The sequence below is a fragment of the Equus asinus genome, chromosome 4 (genome assembly GCF_041296235.1).
Source record: "Equus asinus isolate D_3611 breed Donkey chromosome 4, EquAss-T2T_v2, whole genome shotgun sequence".
Taxonomy (NCBI): Eukaryota; Metazoa; Chordata; class Mammalia; order Perissodactyla; family Equidae; genus Equus; species Equus asinus.
This window is the reverse complement of record NC_091793.1, coordinates 21849902-21874863: the sequence shown is the minus strand read 5'-3', so window position 1 is coordinate 21874863 and position 24962 is coordinate 21849902. Positions and strand designations below refer to the sequence as shown.

Genomic DNA, 24962 nt, shown 5'->3' with positions numbered 1-24962 from the left:
AGCCGGGAGGACAGACCTGGAAACCCAGGGACTGTTATCCTGAGAGCAGAGAGGGGAGCTCAGGGCAGGGGAACCAGCCGCCGCTCGGGTGGTCTCCCAGAAGTGATGTTTACTGACTGGGCTGGGCTCCCTTACGTCCTCACAATCCTGAGATCTTGGGGTTTTAAACCCATTTTGCAGATGAGGAAATGGAGGCTCAGAGAGATGAGCAGGCTGGCTCGGGTCACACAGCCTGTATGGGCCCGATCCGGGATGTGCTGGGGTAAGAGGGGTTTACCTTTACAGAGGCCACAATATCCCAGTTGGCCCGCCCCGGAGGACTTGGGCAGCCTCACCAGCCCTCGGAAGGATGTGGGGCGAGTCCTGGGTGAGAGGCATTTCCCCCATTTCAATGTGGTAGAGCCGAAAGTGTCTCCATCTGGTTCCCAACAGCCGTGCCCACCTGCGTGATGCCAAGACTGCGCTGGATTAACGGAGCTAAATTTCACGGGAGGCAGACATCATGAGGCATATTTGGGACATATACTAAAAAATTGCATATTGTTATCTGAAGTTCAAATTTAACCGTGCATCCTGTATTTGCCTGGCAACTTACCCAGAGATAAAGTCCCGGGAGTATTGTCGTGAGCAGAGGTCCAGGGTCTCCTGCTGCTGAGGTCCCATGAGCTGCCCCAGTTCCTGCCTGTGCAGCCCTTCCTTCCGCTTTGTGGCCCCAAATTCCCCCTTTTCTCTGAACTTGGCCTGAGCTGGTTTCAGAGCATCAGTTGCCTCATCAGGTGAGTGAGCTATAGGATTTGTGTGAGGATGTATGGGTGAAAATGACCCATAAATCGGAAAGTGCTGGCTGAAGTCGAGGATTAATGTTATTACTCCCTCATTCTCTCCATTATTCCTTTCCTCCCTCCGTCCCTCCACTGACACCTACTATGTGCAGGGAGCTGGCAGATCGGCTTAGGCTGGTGGTCTGGTGATCAACCAACACAAGCCTGAGTCATCACAGAGCTGCCTCCTGACAGATGATCTGCCATTTCCAGCATCGCGGCTTCCTTTCCATTAGCTACATCTTAAATTACATTTTAAGGAAGCCCCCGTGGGCCCCTTGCAAAGATTGAGGAAACACCCTATTTTTATCAGCAACACACAGAAATCATCTCCTGGGAGGGGTGGTTCCTGGAAAGATGTTAAATCTCAGTCATTTTATGTTGCTTCTTGTCAGCTCCACTAGTTTCCAGATCTCATCCCTTAAGTTATCTGTTTGACAAGCTGGCATGGGGAGCCCGCCTCCAAGCCAGAGTCTGGGCGGGGCGCTGGGGACCCAGCTGGGACTCTGAGCCAGCCCCTGGCCTGAGGAACAGGGACGTGACAGAGCACGCCTCAGAGCCAGAGGTGCCCTAAGAGAGGCACGGTGGGACACAAGGCAGGAGAGCTCAGTTCTGCCCGGGGTGGGATCTGGAAAGCCAGGAAGGGCAACTCCATCCAGGTGGAAAGACTGGTAAATGCAGAGATAGGTGGGCTGGAAACAGCATGTGCCCTCTGGGAACTGGAGATGTTCGGCGTCCCTGGATGCAGGACACGTGGCGGGCAGTGCTGGGGTCATGGTCAGAGAGCTTCCGCAGGGCCTTACTGCCTGGGCTTTCTCCGGCAGGAGGTGGGAATCCAGGGAGGGGTTTCAGCTGGCCTCCTGTGATTTGTGGGCAAATGTGAACTGAGGCAGCGGATGAGGCTGTGATATAATAATAGCTGACACTTCCTTGGCTCTTACTTGTGTCAGGCCCTGTTCTAAGCACTGAAACCATGAATGAACACATTTCATCCTCCCCACACCCCCATGAGGCCGGTTCTGTGAGTCGCCCGAGGTCACACGGTGCAGTAGCCGCAGAGCTGGGACTGGAACCCAGGCTCTGTGCTCTAACCACTTTGCAACACTGCCTCCAGGGATGCTAGTCGTGTTCCATGTGCTGCCGTGTGTGTTGTGCTTGCTGGGAACCTGGCCAGCTGAGAGGGGTGCTCGTGAGCCAGAAGGAGCCTGGCCTGATGACTGAGGTGGGGGGCGGGGCAGGTTATGCAGAGCTCCTGGGTCCCCCACTACCTGGCTGGGTGACCTGGGCTCTTCCTGAGCCTCAACTTCCTCATCTGCAGTGGGCGCCATAATCCCACCGTGGGAAGGTGCGTACAGTGCTCAGCACCCAGTGGGTGCTCAGGAAACCCTTCTGTGTCAACCAGGACTCTGGGTTGCCAGGGACAGTAGTGCAGTGTAGACGGGGCCCAAGCCCCAAATGGAATGCATTGGCTCCTGTAACCTTGAAGAACAGAGGGCAGATCTGGGATTTGGGTGCAGCTGGAGGGAGCGCTCGAACCATATGGTCAGGATCCTGCCTCTCCCCAGCTCTGGCCTCAGCCTTCCTTTGTGTTGGCAAAATTCTCAGACCACCACGGAGGCAAGATGGCCCTTAGCGCCTCCGGCCTTCCAGGCGGTGGCTTAGCCGGGAGAGCACCTCTTCCCTGCAGTCCCAGCTCGTGGGCTCAGCTGCCCCTCATGGCCCACCTGGTGCCCACCCTGAGCCAGTCATGGTGGCCTGGGGGCTGGAGTCCACGGGTTGACCAGGCCTGCATCTTTGAGCCTCTCGGGGGAGCCCGGGGAACTGGGAGTGGGGAAGGGAGGCTCCTCATCGGGAATAAGTGGGGGTGTGCCCTGAGGAGCGGACGTCTGCCCTCCCTACCCACCCCTGGCATGGCCCCCCCATCCCCACCCCGGCATGGGCACACCCCAGGCCCTCTTTCCAGGGGACACCTGGAACCAGGTTCAGCTGCCTTCCTCCTGGGGTGATCCCAGGACGAAAGAAGTGCTCGCGTTAAAGCAAAATTACTTACCTAATTAGGTGCTTGGGAGCGGCAGGAGGTGGTGGGGGTTTTTGTTGATTTTTTTTCTTAGACTTTTAGCGCTAGAGCCGCGCGATAAAGTAACTGTGTAATTAGGAATTAATTTCTCGCTCCCGCAAGTGATGTCTTACTTGGGGCCCGAGGGAAGGCAGCCCGGTGGTTATTCACCCACAGAGCCGCCTCCCCTCACCTCCTCTCTTTGGAGGGGGCCCTCCTGCAGCTGTGGTCCAGGGTGGGAGGGGAGGAAGCGGGTAGAAGGTAGTTTCTGTAAGTGGATCCCCTGAGGGCCTACTGTGTGCGTGTGGGGCTGGTGCAGGGGTCCGGGGGAGGGGGGATCTGAGGAGGAGAGAGGTGCACAGCCAGCATCCACCCAGCCCGTGGATAATGCTGCAGCCCCCGGCCTTGCTGCCCCAATTCCGAGGAGCGCTCCAGAGCCTCTGAGGGGGTCCCCGCTGGGATGGCGCTCCAGTCGCCCACCCGCAGTGGTAATCTGCTCCCAACAGCCCCTCCTCGGCTTTTCTCCCTTCCCACTCCTGCACTGCGCTTCCTGGGCTCACCTCGAAAAGAAGCTGTTCCTCCCAGGTCCTTGGCTCAGGCTCTGTGTGGGGGAACCCCAACGAGACAGGACAGGAGGTGTGAACAATGTGGAAGGAGCCAGAGGGGAGAGGGGTGAAGTCAGCCTGCGGTGCAGGGAGGGCGTGAGCAGGGGCTGCTGGAGGAGGCGGTCCTGAAGGAAGGATGAGAGTGAGGAGAAAGGTCAGGGGTGAAGGGAGGGGCCCGCGGTGTGCTGCTGCCTCAGTCCCCCTCGGAGATGGGCGCCAGGGTCTGATCAGCCTGCTGTGGGAGGGCTGGGGTCTGAGAGGTATTCGGACCCTAAAGCTATTAACTGTGGGTAATTGTGGGCCTCAGTGACCTCCAGTCACAACTTGTATCTCACTCAGGACCCGGGGCCAGTCACTCCCCCCATCCCCCTTTGCTTTAGAGAAACATGAAAGGAAAGCTTGATTTCTCACTGCGGGTCCTGAATACGTGGGCATCTGTAAAAGTTTCCCATTCTCCTCCCCAGCTTATCCTGGGGCAGGGACAGTGGTGGGCGTCCCTTGCTTAATTAACTGCCAAGAGCCCCAGGCTGTGGGCTTTGTGTGGGGATGCAGCCCCCGGTGGCAGTGGGTCGGGGGAGGCAGGCACCAGGCAGGGTTGTCCTGAGGCTCCCGTAGCGGGCGGGCGAGCCCTGGCTGCTTGTAGCCGGGTCTGCCCTGGTCCAGGGGAGCATGGAGAGGGTGAGGCTGATCCGAGTAATGTACGGGGCTCGAACCGGTGAAGGCACGTGGAGGGTGAGCACAGTGCCTGGCAGGCAGTGGGCCCCCCCAAAGCATTTGCTCTTCTCTGTCTGCCATCCATCTGGGGAGCATCTAGTTATTTTTGTTGTGAGACTTCACGAGGATGGCAGCAAACCCTGGGCTGGCACCTGCGGGAGCTCGGCAGGTGCGCCCGGGGCTCCTGAAACAGTACGTGGGTGGGTCCAGTGTGGCGTGGGCGGGGGCCCCCACCCCCAGCACACCCAGCAAAGAAAGCATAAGGGAGCCTCAGGGGGTCCAGCCCTCCCCAGGGCCTGCTGCTGCCCCACTGTCAGGATGGACGGAGCCAGGGCCCAAGGGAGAGGGTCTGTGTTCATGGGGGTGGGCTGGCTGCCTGCGGTGGGGGGGAGAGGGTGTGTGCATGTGCGCCCGCCAGTGTGAACGCCTGTTTGTGTGCCCATGTGCCACCCCCGCAGTGCCTCCGTCACACACATCTCTCTGGCTGCCTGGAGAGCTCTTTCTACAAAGTATGACAATGACAGCTGGGCTCACCCACACGCGGAATCCTCCTGCAGCTCCGCTCCCTCGAGCTCCCCCCTGCCTCGCCCACGGTCCCTGGGCACCCCAGCTCCCCCTCTCTGCCTGGCCGCTGCCCTGCGCCCCTCCCTCCCTCCCTCTAGCACTTTTTTGTCATACCCCCTCATCTGAATTTGGGCTGTGGTAGGAGTGTGCATGTATGAGGGTATCCAAGGAGTGAGTGTGTGCGTGGCAGATGGTTGTGTGCAGGTGTGTAGCTGTGTGTGCACACACGCGTGTGAGGGGGAGAGAGAGAGCGCGAGAGCACGGGCATCAGAGCCTGCACCCCAGGATCCGGGCGGCGGGGGTGGGGGTAGGGGGGGCGCGGGGGAGGGTTGTGGATAGAGGCATTTCAGGCAACCGAAGCCTTCGCTCAATTACTCCTCAAGCGGTGGGAGGGGTAGTGACTGCACAACAGTCGGACAGGTTTGTGGGGCGTGTCGGGAAAGCCTTCATTTCCCGCTGGCTGACTAGGGGTGACAGGTGGAGCCACAGCGGTGCTGGGGCTGGGAGGGAGGGAGGGTCTGGCGTTGCAGGCCCTGAACCTGTCCTTTGTTGGGGGCGCAGGAGGGTAGCGACCGAGTAGGTGGGATCTGGTGGAAGCACAGGGAGCCACAGAGTGGACCCCCGAGATCTGCCTCCTGTGGGGGTCTGGGAGGACTTCCTGGAGGAGGCAGACTGCCTCCAAGGAGCTGCAGGGCTGGTTGCGCTTGGAGGGGAGGGTGGGCCTGTTTGGTGAGGCCCCGGGAAGAGAACCAGGGCCGCGGGGAGGGCTCCACTGTTGCCTTTGCCTCTCCAGGTGGGCACTCCTGAGGGGAGGGCAGGGTCTGGGTCATTTTTGGGTCCCTAGCACCTGGACCGGCCCAGTTCCTCTTGAACTCCGGTGTGGAAAAGCTTTTGGGACTCCAGGGGCATCTGTGGGGAACCCTACAGCACAGTCAGGTTTCAGTGGTTGCGGAAGAGGGAGGGGCAGTGGGACAGGCAGAGGGACAGCGGGAGCAAAGGCCTAGACCAGGGACATGCGGGGGCCGTGGGGCTGGAGCCCGGGTGCCTGGCAGGGGCTGGCCGGGCTGGGCGTGGCCAGCGAGGAGAGTGGACTATTCCTGTAGGCCAGATATGGCGCACAGGCCCATCCCGGAGAGGTGGCCCATGAAGGCTGGCGGGTGGAGCTCGGAGCACAGCAGAGCAGGGAGGGGCCCGACCTGGTGTGGCTCCTGCCTCGAGCCTCTACCTGTTCTGGGTGAGCTGGGCACGCGAGGTCACGTCTCCTACAGCCTCATCTCCTCTGTAAGTCTGGGTGTCTGACCCTGGCTGGGTGGGCCCCCGAGGACTCCGGGAGACGTAAGGACGGGGGCCTCCACTCGGGCCTCTGTCTGCACACGGGCTTCACGGACGCTGTGCGGCTGTGACTGTGACGCCCAGTCCCCAGCCGGGGTCAGCCCGGGGTCTGTCACCCCTCTGTTCTCCCCTCTGGGGAGCGGGGCTAATGTGCCCTCTTTCAGAGGCTGCTCCCAATGTGGGGCAGGAGCCACCTGGCTCAGCCCTGGGCACGCAGTCTCTGTTCCCTTCACCCCCCTGCCCCCGACCCCATCTACTGGGATCCTGGGCACAGTCAGGCAGGTGGTGTCACCAGCCCCGTTCACAGAGGAGGAGGCAGGCGGCGGGGACAGGCCAAGGTCACACGGCCAACCGGGGCAGAGCCGGGATTTGGACCCTGGTCTTACTGACGCCTTCCGGGCAGGTATGGGCGTGCGAGGGTGGGCATGGGTGGCCAGAGACCAGCCCTGCCTGGCCACGGCTCCGGCTGTCGCTCCTGCCCCGTCCCTCACTCTCCTCCCCTCTCTCCGCAGGATGGTCGAGTACTCCCTGGACCTTCAGAACATCAACCTGTCGGCCATCCGCACCGTGCGCGTCCTCAGGCCCCTCAAAGCCATCAATCGTGTGCCCAGTGAGTTGGCCCCTGCCCCGGCCTGCCCGCCACCCGTTCACTCAGAAAACACTGACCAACGCTTTCCAGCGCCAGGCCTGTGCTGGGCGTGGGGACCCTTCAGAGGCCTGGGCCCTGCTCCCACGGGGCTTGGGGGCCGGTGTCTGGGCCTGAAGACCCCGGAGGGTGGCCCTGACGCCTCTCAGTCCAGAAGAGCTTGGGCTGCAGCCTGCTGGGGGGTCCGGCGTTTCAGGGACAAGGCTCCTTGGGGGCTGGCTGTCAAGGTGGCACGTAGTGAAGGAAGCCGCCTAGATGGAGGGAGGGCGTTGTGCAGCGTTTCTCTGGGGAGGGGGTCCCCGGGGCTCTCACTGGAGCTCCATTACCTCCCGATCCCCTCCAGCTGTGTCCACCCCCTCCGCTCATCCATCCGTCTGCCCATCCGTCTGTCCACCGCCTAGTATCGAGGTGTCACCTTGTAACAACAAGCCCCAACGTGTCCAGACTCAGACAGTTGTCAGAGCTTTTCATCTCCGCGATGTCTTTTGAGCCTTACAGGCCCCTGTTAGGGAGGTGGGCTGTTCTCATGAAAAACTGAGACGACAAACCGAGACTTGGAGACTTGAGGTCACCTGCCCAAGCGTCCTCCTGACTCCTCACACAGTGCTCTTCCCACTGCCCTGTGTTAGGAATGGGGTGGGAGTCCAGGGGAGGATGTGGGGACGGCTTTGCCTGCCTAGGGTTCCAGTCCTCTTGGGCAAGGACCGGAATTTCTATGAGCATCTACCCACCTCCTGTGTGCTGGGCACTTGACATACTGATGGCTGATTTCATCCTCTCAACAAGCTGTGTGAGGCTCAGAGAGGTTAAGTAGCTTGCACAAGGTCACACGGCAATTCAGTGGCAGGGCAGGGATCTGAGGGGAGTTCTGTCTCTCCTAAGCTCAGCTCTTTCCCTGGCTCTGACTGAGTCCTTGTTGCTTTTCCCTGCCTGAACCTCAGTTTCCCCATCTGCAAAAGAGGGGAGATCTCCTGGTACCTCTTCCTCCTCCATGGTCCGTGCTGTCTCCACTCCCTTAATTCCCAGCTCTGGGGCCTTGGGGGCCCTGTCACCTTCCCCATCCAGCCAGCCTCTCTGCAGCCCGGTTGCTATGAGTGACCTGTGGGGCCAGCCTGACTCTGTGCTCGCTCGCAGGGTGTCGGTCAGCCTGGGCAGGCCTGGTGGGGTCGTGGAGGCCACACTCTGGGATATCTGTGGAGCAAGTGAGCAGGAGGGTGGCCAGCACTGGCTGAGCCTGGAGGTGGCCTGATTCCTACTTCATTCCCGGAGGGGCAGGCTGGCTCAGGTTGGGCAAGGTGTGGAGGGGTGCTGGGGGTCCTGGGTTCCAGGTCACACGTACAGGGTCACCTCCCCACACATGAACGTTGACGTGATGGGAAACTCAGGGGGCCCTGAGCTGCTGTCAGGGTCCTGAGGGAGGGGGCTGGAGGTGGGGAGTGGTGAGGACCTAAACTGTGGGGAAGGGGGAGGAGCAGCTCAGCTGTACCCCCCACACACCCACCCCCCACTGCCCCGGGGAGACTCCCTTGAGAGAAAGGAAGGGACATCCTAGGTGCCAGCTTCTCCCTATTCTTCCCACCCCCCACCCATCCTGGAAGACCCCTTTAACATCACCTAGTTCAAAACCATCTCTACCCTGTTTAGCAAATGAGGACAATGAGGCTCAGAGAGGGCCACGACTAGCCCAAGGTCACACAGCAGGTCGATGGCAGGACTAAACCGGAGCCTGAGTTTCTAACCAGCACGTGTTCCCCAGCAGTGTGTGTTCTTCTCCCCTATGCCCCGACCCTTCCCTGGGAACCTGGCCACACGGTGGGCTGCATTCACTCAGCACCCAGGACTGTGCCTGGTATGTTGAAGGTGCTTGATAAACGTGTTAAGTGGATACACTGGGCAAGTGTATAGAGCGGCTGTCCTGTGCCAGGGCCACAGGGCTGTGGGTGCTCAGACAGAGAGGTGCCCAGGCAGAGGGGGGTGCGTGGGGCTGGGGGAGGGCCTGGTGGTGGGAGGCGATGTCTGAGTCGAGACCCAGCAGGGCATGGCATTAACCAGATGAGGGAGTATGTTGGAAACGCCTGGCAGGAGCGAGGAGACGGTGGGGCAATCTGGACAGGACTGCTGTGGTGACGTCAGCGAGTGATGGCCAGCTGGGCAGGCCGATGAGGGGCAGATGGACAGAATGCCCAGTCCCTGCCTAGAGGGTCACAGAGGAAGCACCCTCACGGGGAGGGGCACAGGCGGGGCCACCTCTCCCTGGGCCCACTCTCGCTGCTCCCCGGTTCTGTCCCAGGGGAAGGCAAGGGCTGCCCTCAGGAGGCAGCCACCGTGTGGCTACTGTCATATCCCTGGCCGTGGAGCCCACAGGCCGGGTCCCCTTTCTAGGGGCATGTGTGTGCGTGCCCGGGTCCCCCCTGGGCATTCGTACTCGATCCTGCTTTCTGAACCTCCATAAGGTCTTGGGATCTGATGAGTGTGGGAACAGCCATGTGACGGGATATTTGAGAAGGTTTAGAAAGGAAGGGGGACAGGGCAGCCACACAGAATGTGGCCTCTCTCGGGGTGGGGGTGGGGGTTCTGTAAATCCGTGTGTTGGTACCTATGGGTTCGAGGGTCTCTGTGCCCTCAGGAGAGCATGTGCATGTACATGTGTTTGCACGCATGGGGGTGTGTGTGCACGTGTGGGGTGTTTGCACGCATGGGGGTGTGTGTGCGTGTGGGGTGTGTGCACGCATGGGGGTGTGTGTACGCATGGGGTGTTTGCACGCATGGGGGTGTGTGTGCGTGTGGGGTGTTTGCACGCATGGGGGTGTGTGTGCACATGTGGGGTGTTTGCACGCATGGGGGTGTGTGTGCACGTGTGGGGTGTTTGCACGCATGGGGGTGTGTGTACGCGTGGGGTGTTTGCACGCATGGGGGTGTGTGTGCGTGTGGGGTGTTTGCACGCATGGGGGTGTGTGTGCGTGTGGGGTGTTTGCACGCATGGGGGTGTGTGTGTATGCGTGGGGTGTTTGCACGCATGGGGGTGTGTGTACGTGTGGGGTGTTTGCACGCATGGGGGTGTGTGTGTGCGTGTGGGGTGTTTGCACGCATGGGGGTGTGTGTGTACGCGTGGGGTGTTTGCACGCATGGGGGTGTGTGTGCGTGTGGGGTGTTTGCACGCATGGGGGTGTGTGTGTATGCGTGGGGTGTTTGCATGCATGGGGGTGTGTGTGCGTGTGGGGTGTTTGCACGCATGGGGGTGTGTGTGTACGCATGGGGTGTTTGCACGCATGGGGGTGTGTGCACGTGTGGGGTGTTTGCATGCATGGGGGTGTGTGTACGTGTGGGGTGTTTGCACGCATGTGGGGTGTGTGTGCGTGTGGGGTGTTTGCACGCATGGGGGTGTGTGTGTGCGTGTGGGGTGTTTGCACGCATGGGGGTGTGTGTGTACGCATGGGGTGTTTGCACGCATGGGGGTGTGTGTGCGTGTGGGGTGTTTGCACGCATGGGGGTGTGTGTGTATGCGTGGGGTGTTTGCATGCATGGGGGTGTGTGTACGTGTGGGGTGTTTGCACGCATGTGGGGTGTGTGTGCGTGTGGGGTGTTTGCACGCATGGGGGTGTGTGTGTGCGTGTGGGGTGTTTGCACGCATGGGGGTGTGTGTGTGCGTGTGGGGTGTTTGCACGCATGGGGGTGTGTGTGCACATGTGGGGTGTTTGCACGCATGGGGGTGTGTGTGCGTGTGGGGTGTTTGCACGCATGGGGGTGTGTGTGCACGCGTGAAGGGTATGTGCCCGTGTCCCCCACCCCCTCTCTCCTGGACCCGCTGCGCTGCGCGAGGAGCTCAGTAGGCAGCTGCTGGCTCGGGAGGGCCCCGCGCAGCCCTGGGCGCCTGGCCGCCCTCTGGAGAGGGCCAGGGATGCGCCTGTGCTCGTGGAGGCTCCAGTGTGGGAGGCTGGGTGCCCCGAGAGGAGTCGGGGTCTTTCCTTGGGGGGGCCTCCTTCCTGCCAATGGGCGCCGGCAGGAGGCCTGGGCTTGGGTTCGGGAGTGCCCATTTCCCGATTCCCGCTCAGCGCTCTGGGCCTGGGCCAGAGGAGCTGTCCCCTTGGGCCTTGGGATCCGAAATATAACCAGTGCCCCGGTCCTCCAACTCAGAAACCGCCCAGTGGCCCCTGGAAAGGGACCTGGAGACACATTCATTTTCACGAGCAACTCAGTTAACAGGAGCCTCACCTGCTGGAGCAGGTCCGTGGGTCCAGCGGCTCATTTCCAGGAGGGACAGCCCTGTTCCCAGGGGCCACAGCCTCTACCGGGAGTCACCAGGGAAGAAGGGGCATGGAGGGGAGCACAGGCTCTCGGAAGTGCCTCCTAGAGAGGTTTGCTTAGTTGCCTCCTTTTTTGGTAGATGTTTTCCTGAAAGAGGCCAAATCCTCCCATTTATCTTTCCAGCGTTTTCTGGCCTGGGACTCATTCAACAATAGCCCGCAACTTTCAATGTGACCACTAGGCGGCAGGCTAGAGAGCTGGGAACAGGCAAAGTCAAATCCTGGTTATTAATTGCAAAGCTGGAGAGAGCCGGGTGGCTGCCTACGGTTTAAAAAGCACAGGATCAGCTGCGTCGCCTCCACCCTACCAACCAGGACGACTCAGTTGGGTTGTGCAAGTTCATGGAATGCAAGTTCTGGCTGTCAGCTCTGTGAGGAGCCTGCTGTGCGACCTGGGAAGTCCCTTGGTGTCTCTGGGCCTCAGTTTCCCTACTTGCACAAAGCAGCAGGAGGGACTGGATTAGATGGTTCTTGACTTTGTCCACATGGATGGGGCGCCTGGGAGTCATAGTGCTCTTACAGAATCCCATAATATGTATCCCTCCACCTCTGAGGTATCAGGGGAGGGGACCGCGTGGAGGGGAAAGGTGGGGAGGGAGGGAGGAAGCACCAGACTGCGAGTCAGGAGGGTGGGTTCTGCTTCCTTGCTGTGTGAGCTTTCATAAGTCACTATCCCTTTCTGGGCCTTGGCAAGAAGAGGCTGGATGATCTCTAAAAGGGCCCTATCCTGGCACCAGCCAACTCCAAGCCTCACTCGGCCTACACACCCCCTGAAGCCGCTCCAGTGCCTCCCTAAGCCCATTGGCCAAGCCATTTAAATATGAAAAGTGCTTTTTTCCCCCAATAAGAAACTAGGGCAGTCACCGCTAAAGCTTGAGCTGGCTGAGGCTGAGCTGCGGGCCCACACCTGCCCCGGCCACACATCCCATGGCCCAGGCTGTGGAGGGGGTGGGAGGGAGATCCAGGGAGCTCAGGGGCAGCTGCTGGGGATGCTGAGCCTGGCCCAGCACCCCATCCAGCTCACAATCCCTGGGTTAGCCAGAGCCCACCTCCGTGCAGGGCCTTGGGGCGGAGGCAGCGCACGTGCTCCTAGGCAGGGCTGCGCCCGGGAGGCCAAGCTGGCAGGGCTGTGGGAGGCCGCGGTCAGGCCCCAGCTGCAGGCCCAGCAACTGGAGGCTTGTTCCGTACCGATGGGCACTGGTTCTAGTCCCAGGGCCTCTACCAGCCCGTCATGGGACCCAGGCAGGCCACGCTCCTCCCTGGGCCTTCATTTCTCCAACAATAAGATGGCATTAATAATACCAATTTCCATACGGTTTCCTAAGGATGCAGTGCCACAATGTGTGTGAAGAGCTTAGCCGGGAGCCCCGTGTGCAGTGACTGGTCCACAGGGGCTGTTGTTGTGAAGGAGGGTGGGGATGGATGGTGGGGCGTCAGGACTTCTTCGCAGAGGCTGCTTTGGGGAGACCACGCTTCCCACATGCACAGAGGGTGGGGAGGGCGTTCGGCGCAGACGGCCCTGCACGTGCAGCGGTGGGGAGGAGCAGCCATCCTGGGAGCAGTGTGGTGGGCAGAGGACTGTGTGTAGGGGGGTGGACGGGAGGGGGTTTCCACAGCTTCTGGGGACTTGTAATGATAAATGGCTGAAATGTATCAGGAGCTGAGGACGAGCTGTCACGGTGCTTTACGTGGGCTGTGTCATCCCATCTTCCTAACAGCCCTGGGATGTTGGTACCATTGTGATGCCCACTTTACAGATGGGGAAACTGAGGCAGGGAGAGGTTGATAACCTGCCCAAGGCCACACAGCTGGCTGAGGGCAGAGCTGGGAACCTGGACTTTCACTACGCCAGAGCTTTTTGCTCCTTTTCATGACCTCTTCCTTTCCTTTTAGTGTGTAGGGACCCCTCACCCGCCCTGCCTGCAGGAGAGGCCCCTGTCCACATCCAAGGTCCAAGCAGAAAGGCCCCACGGGCTGAAGGGGTGCCCTCAAAACCCCTTCTCCTCCCACCCAACAGCCTTTTCAGCTTGGTGTGCTCCAGACCTCTGAACGCCTTCACTGTCGGGGCACGCAGTTCTCATGGTGCTGGGCCCTGTGCAGCCTGACAGGGAGGAGTCAGGGCAGGAGGCAGGATGTTGCAGTGGTTAGCGTAGAGCATGGCCTCTGAGCCGTCCTGCCAGAGTTCACAGCTTGGTTCTGTGTTAATTAGCTGCAGGACCTGGGGGAAGATGCTTCTCTTGCTTCGGTCCCTTGTGTGCACCATGGAGATGGCACACATGGGTTAGTCGGCAGCACCAGGTGTGGGACAGGTGCCAGCAAGCTGCCCCATCCCCGCTTTCCCCAGAGAGGGAGGGTCCCGGTGTCAGGATTCCGGACGGCAGCCTCCAGCGTGGTTGGACCTCTGTTTCCGCCGGGCATCTTGGCCAGTGGCTCCACCTTTCGGGCCTCAGTTTCCCCATCTATAAAGTGGGGTCCCAGCCCTCCTTTGCTAGACTGTGGGGCAGTGAAATGTCCACCTGACACCTGCTCCTGGGAGGTGCCCAGTGGAGGTGCTGATGTCACGTTGATTGCGTGGGAATCTCATGCTCTTGGGATCTTGGAATTGGCTTTGCTGAGAGTCACGGAGAATCTTAGAACCATCGGGACTCAGAACCCCAGCTCCCGGTTTCAAAGGTGCTCAGGGCCTTGGTTTCAGAATGAGAAATCTTAGAACGATCTGGTCTTGGAGACACGGCATCCGCTTCTTGCACCCCAGGCCTCTCTGGCCCTTTCTGCCCAGGTCCGCGCCCAGCCGGGTCGTGGTCAGGCCTTCCGTGCTGAGGACGGACGAGGGAGGCCCCAGGATTCCTTCTTGGAAGGACCTCAGGGGCACGTGTTGGCCGTGGGGGTTGGCAAACTCACCCTGAACAGGGCTTGCGTGAAATCTCAGGGTTTTCACTTAGAGTGGGGGTTTTCCTGGGGCTTGGGATGCAGCTGGAAGAGGCTGTGACCCCAGGCCACACTTTAGACTTCAGGCTGTCTGTCCTTGTCACCCACAAGGGGCCCCCAAGCTGCCCTGGAGAGAAAGGCCTGGCAGCCCCCATGAGGAAGGGCAGGGAGGAGGGCCTGGGGAGAGAGGAGGAGGGTGGAGTGGAGGCCCGATTTCCCCAGGCTGCTGCCCTTTCGGAAGAGATGGGAGTGGGATGGGAGAACATCTGGCCGAACATCTGGTGAGAACCTGACTTGGGGACAGGAAACAGCAGCCAGGAATGTGGATGGGGAAGTGCTCAGGGGGTGGGGCAGAATGAAGGCAGCCCCTTCACCCCCCCAACCGGGGTCAAGTTCTACTCTGCAAATTAGGAAGGAGCGATTCCTGGACCGGACACCAGATCAAGGGAGTAGGCCACTCTGCATTCATTCATTCATTCATGTATCCAATGAAACATCCACTGAGAGGCCGCTGGGCCAGAGCTTGGGTCAGATGTGGGGTCACGGAGAAGATTCAGACACAGCCGCTTCTCTGCAGGCGGACACTGGAGCCAGGAGCTATGGGCCAGGGGGACACGTGCTCTGATGGAGTCAGTGGGGCCGAGGGGATGCCCTTCAGAGAGGAGGGGACAGGATGTTTGAAGAATGAGTAGGAGTTCTTTGGGCCACAGCGGTTGCAGGGACCTTTGCTGAGACAGGGGCCAGGCCCACCCTCTGGGGCACAGGCACCGACAGCTGTGGGGAGGAACCCAAGGCCTCTCCTGGCCTGGAGGGTGCAGGGGCACAAACTCTTGGGCTAGGGTTTGTTTCCTATGTCAGGAGTGGGCACTGAAGCCCCTCAGCAGCCCACAGACCCCTCCCCGGCTGGGCCAGGGCCAGCAGCTGTGTCCTCGGCAGCCCGGCCATATGCTGCCTGGCCCGGCCGCCCAGCGCCTGCTGGGCCCCTCATTAGTTGGTGCTGGCAGTGGCAGGAGCAGCAGACGGCCTCTCCTGGTTGCTCAGCGCCCTCCGCTGACCTGGCCAGACCAGAGAGAGAGAGGTGAGCCCCGTGGCCAGCCACAACCTCAGCCCCCTTTGCCCTCGGCCCGGCTCTCCCTGTTCTGGTTGCAGGCTGTGCCTGGGGCAGAGGCTGGCATGAGTCGGGCTGTTTCTACTTGAGCTGGCCTGGCCGTGTGGCTGCACTAATCCAGGCCGACAGCTCCTGTCTGCAGGGAGCGGGACCTCCTGGGGAGACGCCTGTCAGGAAGTGCACCCCATCTCCTCCCAGGTCCCCTACTGCCACCAAGGGCCCACTGCCAGAATGCTGTCTAGCTCCCCTCAGAACAGAGGATCTGGTCCGGGTGACCCCAGTGAAAAGTGCTGAAGAGGTCGTGGGGCTCCATCAGTTTGCCCACTGTCCTCTGACTTTAAATGCCACCTAGAGACTGCCTCTGCCCTGAGGCCACATGATAGTCCAGGTCACATTCCTCTCTCCTAAACCCAGACCCCGAGTTCTCAGGAAACGACTTCACACGCATGTACACCAGGCACCCCAAACACCACACGATCAAACGGAGCCCCGTCTCTGTTGATGGCGTCTCCACGACCAGGCCTCCGGCCCCGAATCCCGGAGAGGCCTGGCTCCTCTCTTCCTCCCACACCCCACATTCCATCTGTGGGCTCTACCTTCCAAGCATCTCCGGAATCCAGCTGCGTCCCCCACCTCCACGACCGTCATCATCTGGACCTGGCCAGATGTGCATTATCGTGATGGCAGGTGAGCGATGGCCGGCTGGGCGGGCTGGAGAGGGGCAGAAGGACGGAAGGCCCAGTCCCCGCCTGGAGGGTCAGAGGAAGCCCCGCATCTGGCCTGGGCAACCTCAACAGGGAGGGCACAGGTGGGGCCACATCTCCCCTGGGCCCCACTCTCGGCGCTGCCCACTTCTGTCCCAGGGGAAGGCAGGGGCTGCCCTCAGGAGGCAGCCACCATGTGGCCACTGTCACGCTCCTGGCCATGGAGCCCGTAGGCCAGGTCCCCTTTCCAGAGGTGCATGTGCACGTCCCACCCGGGCCTTTGTACACCATGGCGCAGGCTGGGTCTCCCATGGGGTCTCCTCTTGTGCCCTGGCCCACCGCAGTCCCTCCCCTCCAGCGCCGGGGCCATCCCCTCAAGCCTTCCTCAGACCACGCTCCTTCTGCCTGTGATACTTGGTGCAGTAGAACCCAGAGTCCCCACACTGACCTGACCCCTCGCTCGCTCCCCTCCAGCCACGCCGGCCTCCTGCCTGTTCCTGCCTGTGCCCAGCTCGCCCCCACCTCAGTCGTGCCCTGCTCTTCCCTCTGCCTGGGGAGCTCGTCCCCGGAGGTGCACCCAGCTGGCTCCCTCACCCCCTCTGAGTCTCTGCTCTATGTCGTCTTGCCAGGGAGCCTTTCCCAGCCCCCATTTTGTACCCACCTGACCCCGGCCCAGCCTGGTGCCCTGCCCGCCCCCCTCCCGCCCCGTTCTACTTTTTGTTTTCAAGCACTTACCCAACAAACGGGGAAATGTGCTTATTTATTACGTTTGCTGTTCTCTGTCTGTTTCTCCCTACCCCGACCTAGGAGGTCCACTTTTTTTCAACTGAGCTATATCCCCAGAGCCTAGAATGGTGCCCCGCACATAGAAGGTCTCACTACATATTTGTCAAGTGGATCCATCCAGCCATCCAGCCATCACTCTTTCACTCGTTCAAGCTGCTGACCTCTGAGGGGCCGCTCGGGGCCAGGCCCTGGGCTGCGTTGCAGGATGCAGAGCACCCCGCCTGGGCCTTGCCCTCGGGCCACTCCCGGTTCCCGGGGGCAGAGCCATGAACTGATGAAGGCCGACTGGGTAATGAGTCCCGTGACAGAGGGAGGATGGGCTGTGGCAGCTCACTGCAGGGGCATCAGCCCTGTTCGGCCCAAAAGAGTGACCGCTCAGCTGAGAGCTAAAAAAAGAGGAGCGATGGCCTTCTGAGCGTGTGTGAGGGCTGGGAGGTGACCCAGAGGCTAGGCTTTCCAGGAACTGGGAGTGGGTGGATCTGGCTGGGTCACAAAAGTGTGGACCTCTCCTGCCTTGGGAAGTGGACCCGGCATTGCCCCGGTGGCACAGGAGCAAGGACAGGAATCCCATGGCACAGGGCGGGGGAGGGCACTGTCAGGGGGGCAGAGTGGGTGCAAGGGTGGGGAGAGGGGATGCTGTGGGCATCTGCCAGTCTGGCTGGAGCAGCAGGTTCAGGCATGCATGGCAGACAGAGGGAGGTGAGGCTGGGGAGATAGGCTGGGGCCGGACTGTGGGGGCGTGTCAGTGGGGGTGGGGGAGATAGGGATGTGCACGTGCCCTGTGCCAGTGGATGGGTTGCTAGTGGCTTCTGACTTCGGGGGCTGCCCCTCTGCAGTGTCCTGGGTCTGTGGTATTCCTGAGAGGCTGGCTGGCCAGGAACCACTGTCCTCTTCTGTAAATGAGGCCACTGGGGTCCAGAGAGGGCAAGCTCTGCCTCCAGGCTGCCCAGCCAGGACTGGGACCCAGATTCCCTATCCAGGGTTGGTGCTCTGGGTGCTCACCAGGGTAGGGGCTGCATTGGCGTCCTGGGGTCCTCTCCCTTCTGGGCTGGGAAAGCAGGGCTCTCAGCCACGCTCATGGGTCGCCTGCAGCCTGTCCCCATCAAGGCCTGCCTGGCCCATCCCAGGCCGAAGGCCAGGAAAGTCACACCAAGAGAGGAGAACTAGGCAAGCTCGTCCTGAGAGAGGGCGAGGGAGAGCCATGGAGGAATCAGAGGCGGGAGGGCTTCATGACTAACTGGGGGCGAGAATCAGAGAAGACTGCCTGGAGGAGGAGAGTTTGTCTGGGGGAAGGTGTGGAGAGAGACGAGCAGCAAGGATGGTCGGAGGCAGATGGTGGCAGGTCTTGAAGTCAGTCTCTCTCTCTGTCTCTCTCTCTCTGTCTCTGTCTCTCTCTCTGTCTCTGTCTCTCTGTCTCTCTCTCTGTCTCTGTCTCTCTGTCTCTCTCTCTGTCTCTGTCTTTCTGTCTACATTTTTCTCTGTCTCTCTCTCTTTTACTTTCTTTCTCTCTCTGTCTTTCGGTTTCTCTCTTGTGCCCTGGGCCAGGGGAACTGAGGGCAGAGTGGAAGCGTCTGACTTGCTTTGGCTAATTTCTTGACCGTGGGCATAACAGGAGGATTAGCCGGGGTCTCGCGGGGTCCTCCCTGGCTCCCTAACCCCACGGCCCCTTTTCCCTGGCACAGAAGCAATGAACTTGTTCTGAGTCCCTAATTAGCTAATTATGCCTCGGCTCTGGGGCCCTGGGACTGCCTGGGCCCGAGGGAGGGCTGAGACGTGAGCTGGGCCCCAGCGGGGGAGGGAGGGAGGCGGGAGAGGAAGAGGGAGCAGCCGGCAGGTTTTCAGGAGCCTTTCAGAATCTCAATATCCTGGCGAACATGGGAATGTAATTAATTGAGCAACAAAGGCTGGGCCCCGGGGAGCAGCCACGGAGCAGCCAGGCTGGGGTTGTGCTGACTGTCTCCTCCAGACCTTTCTGATCCACCCCGTTCTCGCAGCTGCTGCCCAGCCCTCTGTGCTTGCCTCTCGCCCCTGTCCCGGCCTCCAGGATTGCCCAGAGCCCATCAAAGGCTGACCCTCCCTGACCAGTCACCTAGCACAGAGCCCCACACCCTTTAGACGCCACCCCCACCCCCCAGCACAGCCTCGATGCCCTCTCTGCGTGGTCCCACCTGTGTGCCTTTGCCACAAGCTCCTGTCATCCTGCGGGACCCAGCTCAAGTCAGCCCCTCCAGGAATGTGCCGGAAGCTGCCCCCACTCCCCAGGCATGGTCCTTTTTCCTAATGCAGTGGTTGCCTGTCCCCCTCTGCTAGACTGCAAGCTCTGAGGGGTGAAAAATGGTACTTGTTCATCTTTGGATTTCCCACGTGCCCAGCACTGTACCTGGCGCGCAGCAGTATTTTAAGTTTTGATGAATGAATGAATGATGGGGCCCCAGAAAGGTCTGCAGCTGACTTGCTGAACATTCGGATGGCTTCGAGGTTGCTCTATCTTCTTGCGTCCCTCCTCTGCACGCCCCCTGGCTCCCTGCTGGGGAGCTGGCGTGGGGAGGTGGAGTATGGAGCCCTCACTCAGCCTGGCCTCTTGCTCTGAAGTGGAGGCAGCAGCCTGCAAGGAGCCCCACTCCTTCCCTGAGAGGAGGCTGACCTAGTTTTGTGGGGTGGGAGGATGGGGTGGGCATTAATTATTGGTTGGAAATCACTCCACACAGGGCCCGTGATGCAAATCCCAAATAATTACCTTTGTTAATAACCACCTCAGCATGACCTTTGGAATAAATAAAAATCTGGACAGAGCCACTGATCTCCTTGTCACCATCGTTCTATCCTCCCCTCTCCAGTCTTCCACTCTTTCTCCATGACTTATCACATCATTCATTCATGAGCGGTTATTCAACAAATGTTGGCTGAGCCTCTGTTCTGCGCCAGGACCTGCTGGGTTCTGGGAATGCTGATTCAGACAAGCCGTGCCCCCAGGAGCTTACAGCCCAGTGGAAGTGACAGGAGGGGAAGGAGATAAGTATACACTAAGGCTAGAAGAAGACTAGATGTTGATGTGAATGCGGCCTCCAAGGTTGTACAGTATGCAACCTGCGCAACTGTTTATGCAGCCTATGCTAGGTCAGAGGTGCTGAGATTGCCCAGAGCAGAAGAGAGAGGGAGGAGCTCTACCTGGGATGGAGTGAGAAAGGATATGGGAAGGCTGCACAGAGAAAGTAGAGCTTCGGCTGGACTGTGGTGGCTGAATAAGGGTTTGCCAGGCACAAGAGAGATGGAAGAATGTTCCAGAAAGAGAACAGCATGAGTAAAGGCATGGAGGGGTGAAACCCATGGTATGTTTACAGAACCTCAAGCAGTCTGGTGTTGTTAGGCATAGGGCGCAAATGGTGAGAGAGGGAGAGAGAGATAGAGAAATATGGCTGAAGCTAGATAGGCAGGCAGGGTTGGCCCTCTCTGGATCTTGTGGGGCATGCACCCAAATGACCTACCAGCTCTTGACCCTCTTTGGGGCCACAGACACTTGTGTGGACCTTCTCCCCAGAAAAATTCATGGCCTCATACCTGCATATTTTACAGCAATTTCATAAGGTTTGGGGACCTCCCTCCCTACCGGGGGTACACAAACCCCGGCTTCCGTAGGTGATGGGACCCCAGAGATTTCCACGTGCAATAATGGTGTGCCCAGATTTGTATTCTAGAGAGTGGCGTTGTCAGGAATCCCCCTTTCTGTCCTGGGATCTGTTGTCCCTGGGCTGGCTTCAGCCTCAGGCTGCCCTCCCTGGCGAGATGGCCCCAGCAGCTCCAGACTCACTCCTCCTGGCTCACAGCCTCTGCAGAAAGAGAGCATTTTTTCCCTTTAGTTCCAGCAAAAGTCTCAGGGCTGACTCTCATTGGTCCTGGCTGGGGTCACATGCCCATCCTGGACCAATCGCTGGGGCTAGGGGAACAGAATATGCTGATTGACCAGGCCTCAGTCATGTGATCTCCATATCACCCCACTCAAAGGTCGGGACTGGAGTGGGGAGTGGTGCTGTCTTCCTAAGACTGGGAAAGGTGTCTAGGCAAAACCACAGAGGTGAGTGACCCACCTGCCTGGGGCTTGTACTCCTGTGGCTTCTCCAGTGATGGGGGCAGGATCTCCATGTGTGGAGTCAGGAGGGAGCGGGTGACCTACAGACAGTCACTGAAGCCGTGATGGTGGGTGACATCCCCCAGACTTGGGAGAGCGGGTCAGTTTCACAGGTGGGGCAGGGGGTGGGGGACTGAGCCTGTGGACAGAGAGAGGGCATGGAGGGTGTGGATGGCCAGCCCAGGGCAGGAGGGCCGAGGGGAAGAATGGGGAGACAGATGTGAAGGATGGAAGTGTGTAGGGTGGGGCTGGAAGCTGAGCCCATTCTCCGTTTTCTCTCTGGGGTGGGAGCCCCAGGGTTTGCTCAGAGTTGGGTGTGGCCCTTGAGCCGGGAAACCATCGCTGGGTGGCTGCTGTCTTCTTGGGTCCTTTGCTGAAGGTCTTCATCCTCCAAGAGGGGAAGGAACTGGCTCAAGGTCCCCCAGGCCGGCAGGGCAGGATTTGAACCCGGATCTCTCTAAATCACAGGCTTTGTCTCCCTACTGCCTGGTTTGAGGATGCCACCCCTCCAGGTTGTGGCTAACCCTTTCTGCGTCCCTTCTGATGCCTGCCTGAGGCCTCCCAAGTCCCCTGGCACCCTCCCTGGGGACTCTTGTTTCCATCCCCTTTGCCTATTTTCTCCTCTTTTCCCTTCTGGTGAAAAGCTGGTTCATTGCAGCTATTTCTCAGGAAGGAAAAAGCCCTGACATGGGGCCAGATCTGAGTCCCTCGCTGGCCATGGCTCTTCTGCAGGTGGCTCTGAGAGCTCTGCGTGGTTTCATCATGCAGTGGGATGGGTCAGCAGGGTGGTTCTGGGTGGTCCTGGTGTGTCCTGGCGTGCTCAGGGGACCGGTGACTGCCCCGGAGATGAAGGGCATCAGGACACATTCATTAGGCACCTACTGTGCCCATCCTGGGTGGATGCTGGGCATAGTGAGATACGCCAGCCTTGGTCCCAGGCCTGTGGGTACTTGGGGGTTGTGGAAGCGGTTCTAGACTTGGTGTCAGGACACCTGGTTTAAATCCAGACTGTGCTGCTTCCTGGCTGTGTGACCTTGGGCAAGTAGCTTTGGTTCTCTGAACCTCCAGTTGCCTCTTCAATAAAATAAGGATGATATTACCAACCTCACAGAGTCGTCATGAGGACTGAAGGAGATCATGTTGGTGGATTACCCAGAAGAACACTTGGCTCCATAAAGACCTGCTTATTCATCCACAGTCTAGCGGAAGTGTGGTGGGGCCCAGCGCCGTTTCCATGGCCTCTGGGTGGAGGGGCAGATGTCACGGAGTAGGTCTATCTGGTGGCCACTGAGCAGGCTGGGAGCAGTAGGGAGCCCCTGCCTGCTTGCCCCCACCTTTCCCCCCCACCCCCGCTCTGTTTCTCTGACCCCGCTCTCCCTCTGTCCTCTCTGAGAGTCCTTCCGCCCTTCCCCGCTCCCAGGTATGCGGATCCTGGTGAACCTGCTCCTGGACACGCTGCCCATGCTGGGGAACGTCCTCCTCCTCTGCTTCTTTGTCTTCTTCATCTTTGGCATCATCGGCGTGCAGCTCTGGGCCGGCTTACTGCGCAACCGCTGCTTCCTGGAGGAGAACTTCACCATGTGAGTGCAGCCCCGCCAGCCGGGTGGCCGCCGCCCGCTTTCCCTGGGGCAGCAGCGCTGCTGAATACTTTAGGACTGGGTTCAGCACCTGGTCACAGTCCTTATTCCCAGGGGTACAGAGAGATCAAGGGATGGGTGTGCTCCGGGAAGCTGGCAGTGGGTTTACCATGAGTGGCTGGACGGTAAAACGAGCGCAAGGGCCTCTGAGCTCTCAACGTTGGTGTCACCAAGCCCCAGTCTGAACTAGGGCCTTAGATGCTAACTGAGCTCCTGGTGACTCTTCGTTAACACGCCAGTTTAACTTACTTGGTAACTTCGAGTCGGGGGCAACAGAGTGGAAGCAGCGAGCTAGAAGGTCAGATGGGAGGGGAAAGGGCAGTGAAGACTCAAGCAGGAGTGATGCCAACAGGGAAAAAGAGGGCAGAAAACCTCAAAAGCAGACCCAGCCTGGCTCTCTAATTACAGCACAGACGTTCCTCTTAGTGACTCTGAGTCATCAAGGACGCGCATTCGGCCCACTTGTGTCTGAAGGCAGGGGGTTGGGCTCCTTCCCAGAGAGATGACTGTCAAAAGGTGTCTGAGCAGAAGTCAAGCTTTGGCTCTTGGAGGAGCTGGGTCGAGTCGTCTGAGAAATTTGACTTCTGTGGAATCTCAGCAGTGGGGGACAGGTGGCGTCCCTGAGTGTGCACACAGACACCTGTGTGTTTGGATGTGAGGGTACTTCCAGTTTAATTTGCATTAGTGCACTCCCACGCCGTGCCAGGTGTGGGGGACAGACACAGGAAAGCGTGCCACTCGTCCTCTCACTGGACAAACGCCCCCAGTGGCGGCTCTTGCCGAGCTGGTGCTCAGGGCTGAGGACGCAGCGGAAGATGGAATTCCTGCACCTGGGGAGCACCCAGGCCGGGAGCTGGTCACAGATGCCTCCACTGAGTGACTTTCATGGACCGAGGGCGACTGCAGGCAGTGTGAGGACACTGGCCAGGGGTGGGCTGACCTTCCTCCCTCACAGCCTCACTGTCAGTTGTGGAGATGAAGCTAACCCAGAGAGCCGGGTGAAGGTTGGGGAGGGGACTGGCTCACGTGCCCATCGCTGTGGGGGCACAGGGGGTACCTGGGAGACCAGAGAAGGGGCACCCTTGTGGGTAAGGACCCTGTCGGGGGAGGGGGCCCTGCTCTTGTGTCAATCATTCAGAAGAGTGGGGCCCTGAGGCAGGGCCTGGGACAGCAGGAGGCGGGGCACTGACTTCTCCTGGTCTGGCCTTCAAGATGGAGATGTGCAGGTCTGAGCTCTCAGCTTTGAGGGTTCAGGACACACCCAGGCCGCTCTGTCCCACACAGATCTTACCCTAGGCCATACCGTGGCTGCCCCCTTCTCATCCCAGCTCAGCCCCAACGTCACCTCCTCCTGGAGGCCTGCCTTCACCACCCCTCTCTCCTAGATACTCTCTTGCATTATCCTGCCTCATTTTCTTCTCGGCGCTATCTCTGTCTGAAATCACCCCCCTTGTGAGTTTATTTACTCGGTTGTTGCGTGTCTCTAGGCCAGTGTATTTACGTGGTTGGCGATGATGGAGCACTCCTGCGTGACAGATGTGGAGGTGATGCTTAACTTTTGACCGCATGTGGAGACCAGGAAACTGAGGCTAAGAGAGGAGAATCTTGCTCCAGGGCAATTCTGGCAAAGTCAGAGCTAGAATTAAAACTGCATTCCCTAGCTCCAGAGCCTGCTGCGGCTGCCCCCAGGGAGTGTGCTCAGAGCATCCCTTGGGGCGCATAAGCCCCTGGGGACACACAAAGTGATGGGTTTGAGGGTCCTTGATGAGCACAGAATCAGGACAGTTTTGCCTAGCTAGGAGGTGGCAGGCCCAGGCACCTGAGCCCAGGTCTGGTGTCCTCTGCAGAGTGTCTGGTCGCTTCCTCCAGATTCTGTCTAAGCATAAATTACATGCACACGCACAACCGTTTACACCCCAGGCAGGTTTATTTTATTTATTTTATTTTTCTTTTTGCTGAGGAAGATTTGCGCTGAGCTAACATCTGCTGCCAGTCTTCTTCTTTGTGTATGTGAGCCCCCACCACAGCATGGCCACTGACAGACGAGTGGTGTAGGTCCATGCCTGGGAACTGAATCTGGGCCACGGAGGTGGAGCGTGTTGAACTTAACCACTAGGCCACGGGGGCTGACCTCGAGACAGGTTTTGAAAATGCAAATTACTTTGGCAATGTGTCTTGAGCGTGTTTTCACACCACTGTTTCTTATTCCACAGGTGAACCACAGTTCATCTAGCCAGCCCCTGCTGATGGACCTTGCATGGTTTCCAAGGTTTTGCTCTTACATACAGGGCTGCAGGGCACATCGTGTATGTGTGTGATCTTTGTATACACGTGTGATCAATGGCTAGACTCACAATTACTAGTCAAAGTGTATGTACTTTTTTTTAAGATATAAATTACATTCAGTAGCGGGCACAGCTGTTAAGTGCACAGCATAAGGAAGTTTTAACTGGGTGTCCACCGATGTAAGCCTGCCCAGAGAAACTTACAGTGCCCAGGAGGGGTCCCTCCTGCCCCTTCCCAGATGCTATCCCCCTCATCCCAAAGTAGCCACTATTCTGACCTCTATCCCCATAGGTCTATTTTGCCTATTTTTGAGGTTTCTTTGAATGGAATCCTATAGGGTGTTAC

General features: G+C 59.3%; 1 protein-coding gene across 3 annotated transcripts in view; it reads left to right on the top strand.

Annotated features, from left to right (window-relative positions):
* Positions 1–24962, top strand: part of CACNA1I (calcium voltage-gated channel subunit alpha1 I) — a 113325-nt gene that overhangs the window by 41876 nt on the left and 46487 nt on the right. For all 3 annotated transcript variants that reach the window (XM_070506847.1, XM_044779495.2, XM_070506846.1), the window contains exons 5-6: positions 6605–6702; positions 22115–22274. In XM_070506847.1, coding sequence (XP_070362948.1) covers positions 6605–6702; positions 22115–22274 — 258 coding nt within the window. The remainder of the gene's footprint in view (positions 1–6604; positions 6703–22114; positions 22275–24962) is intronic.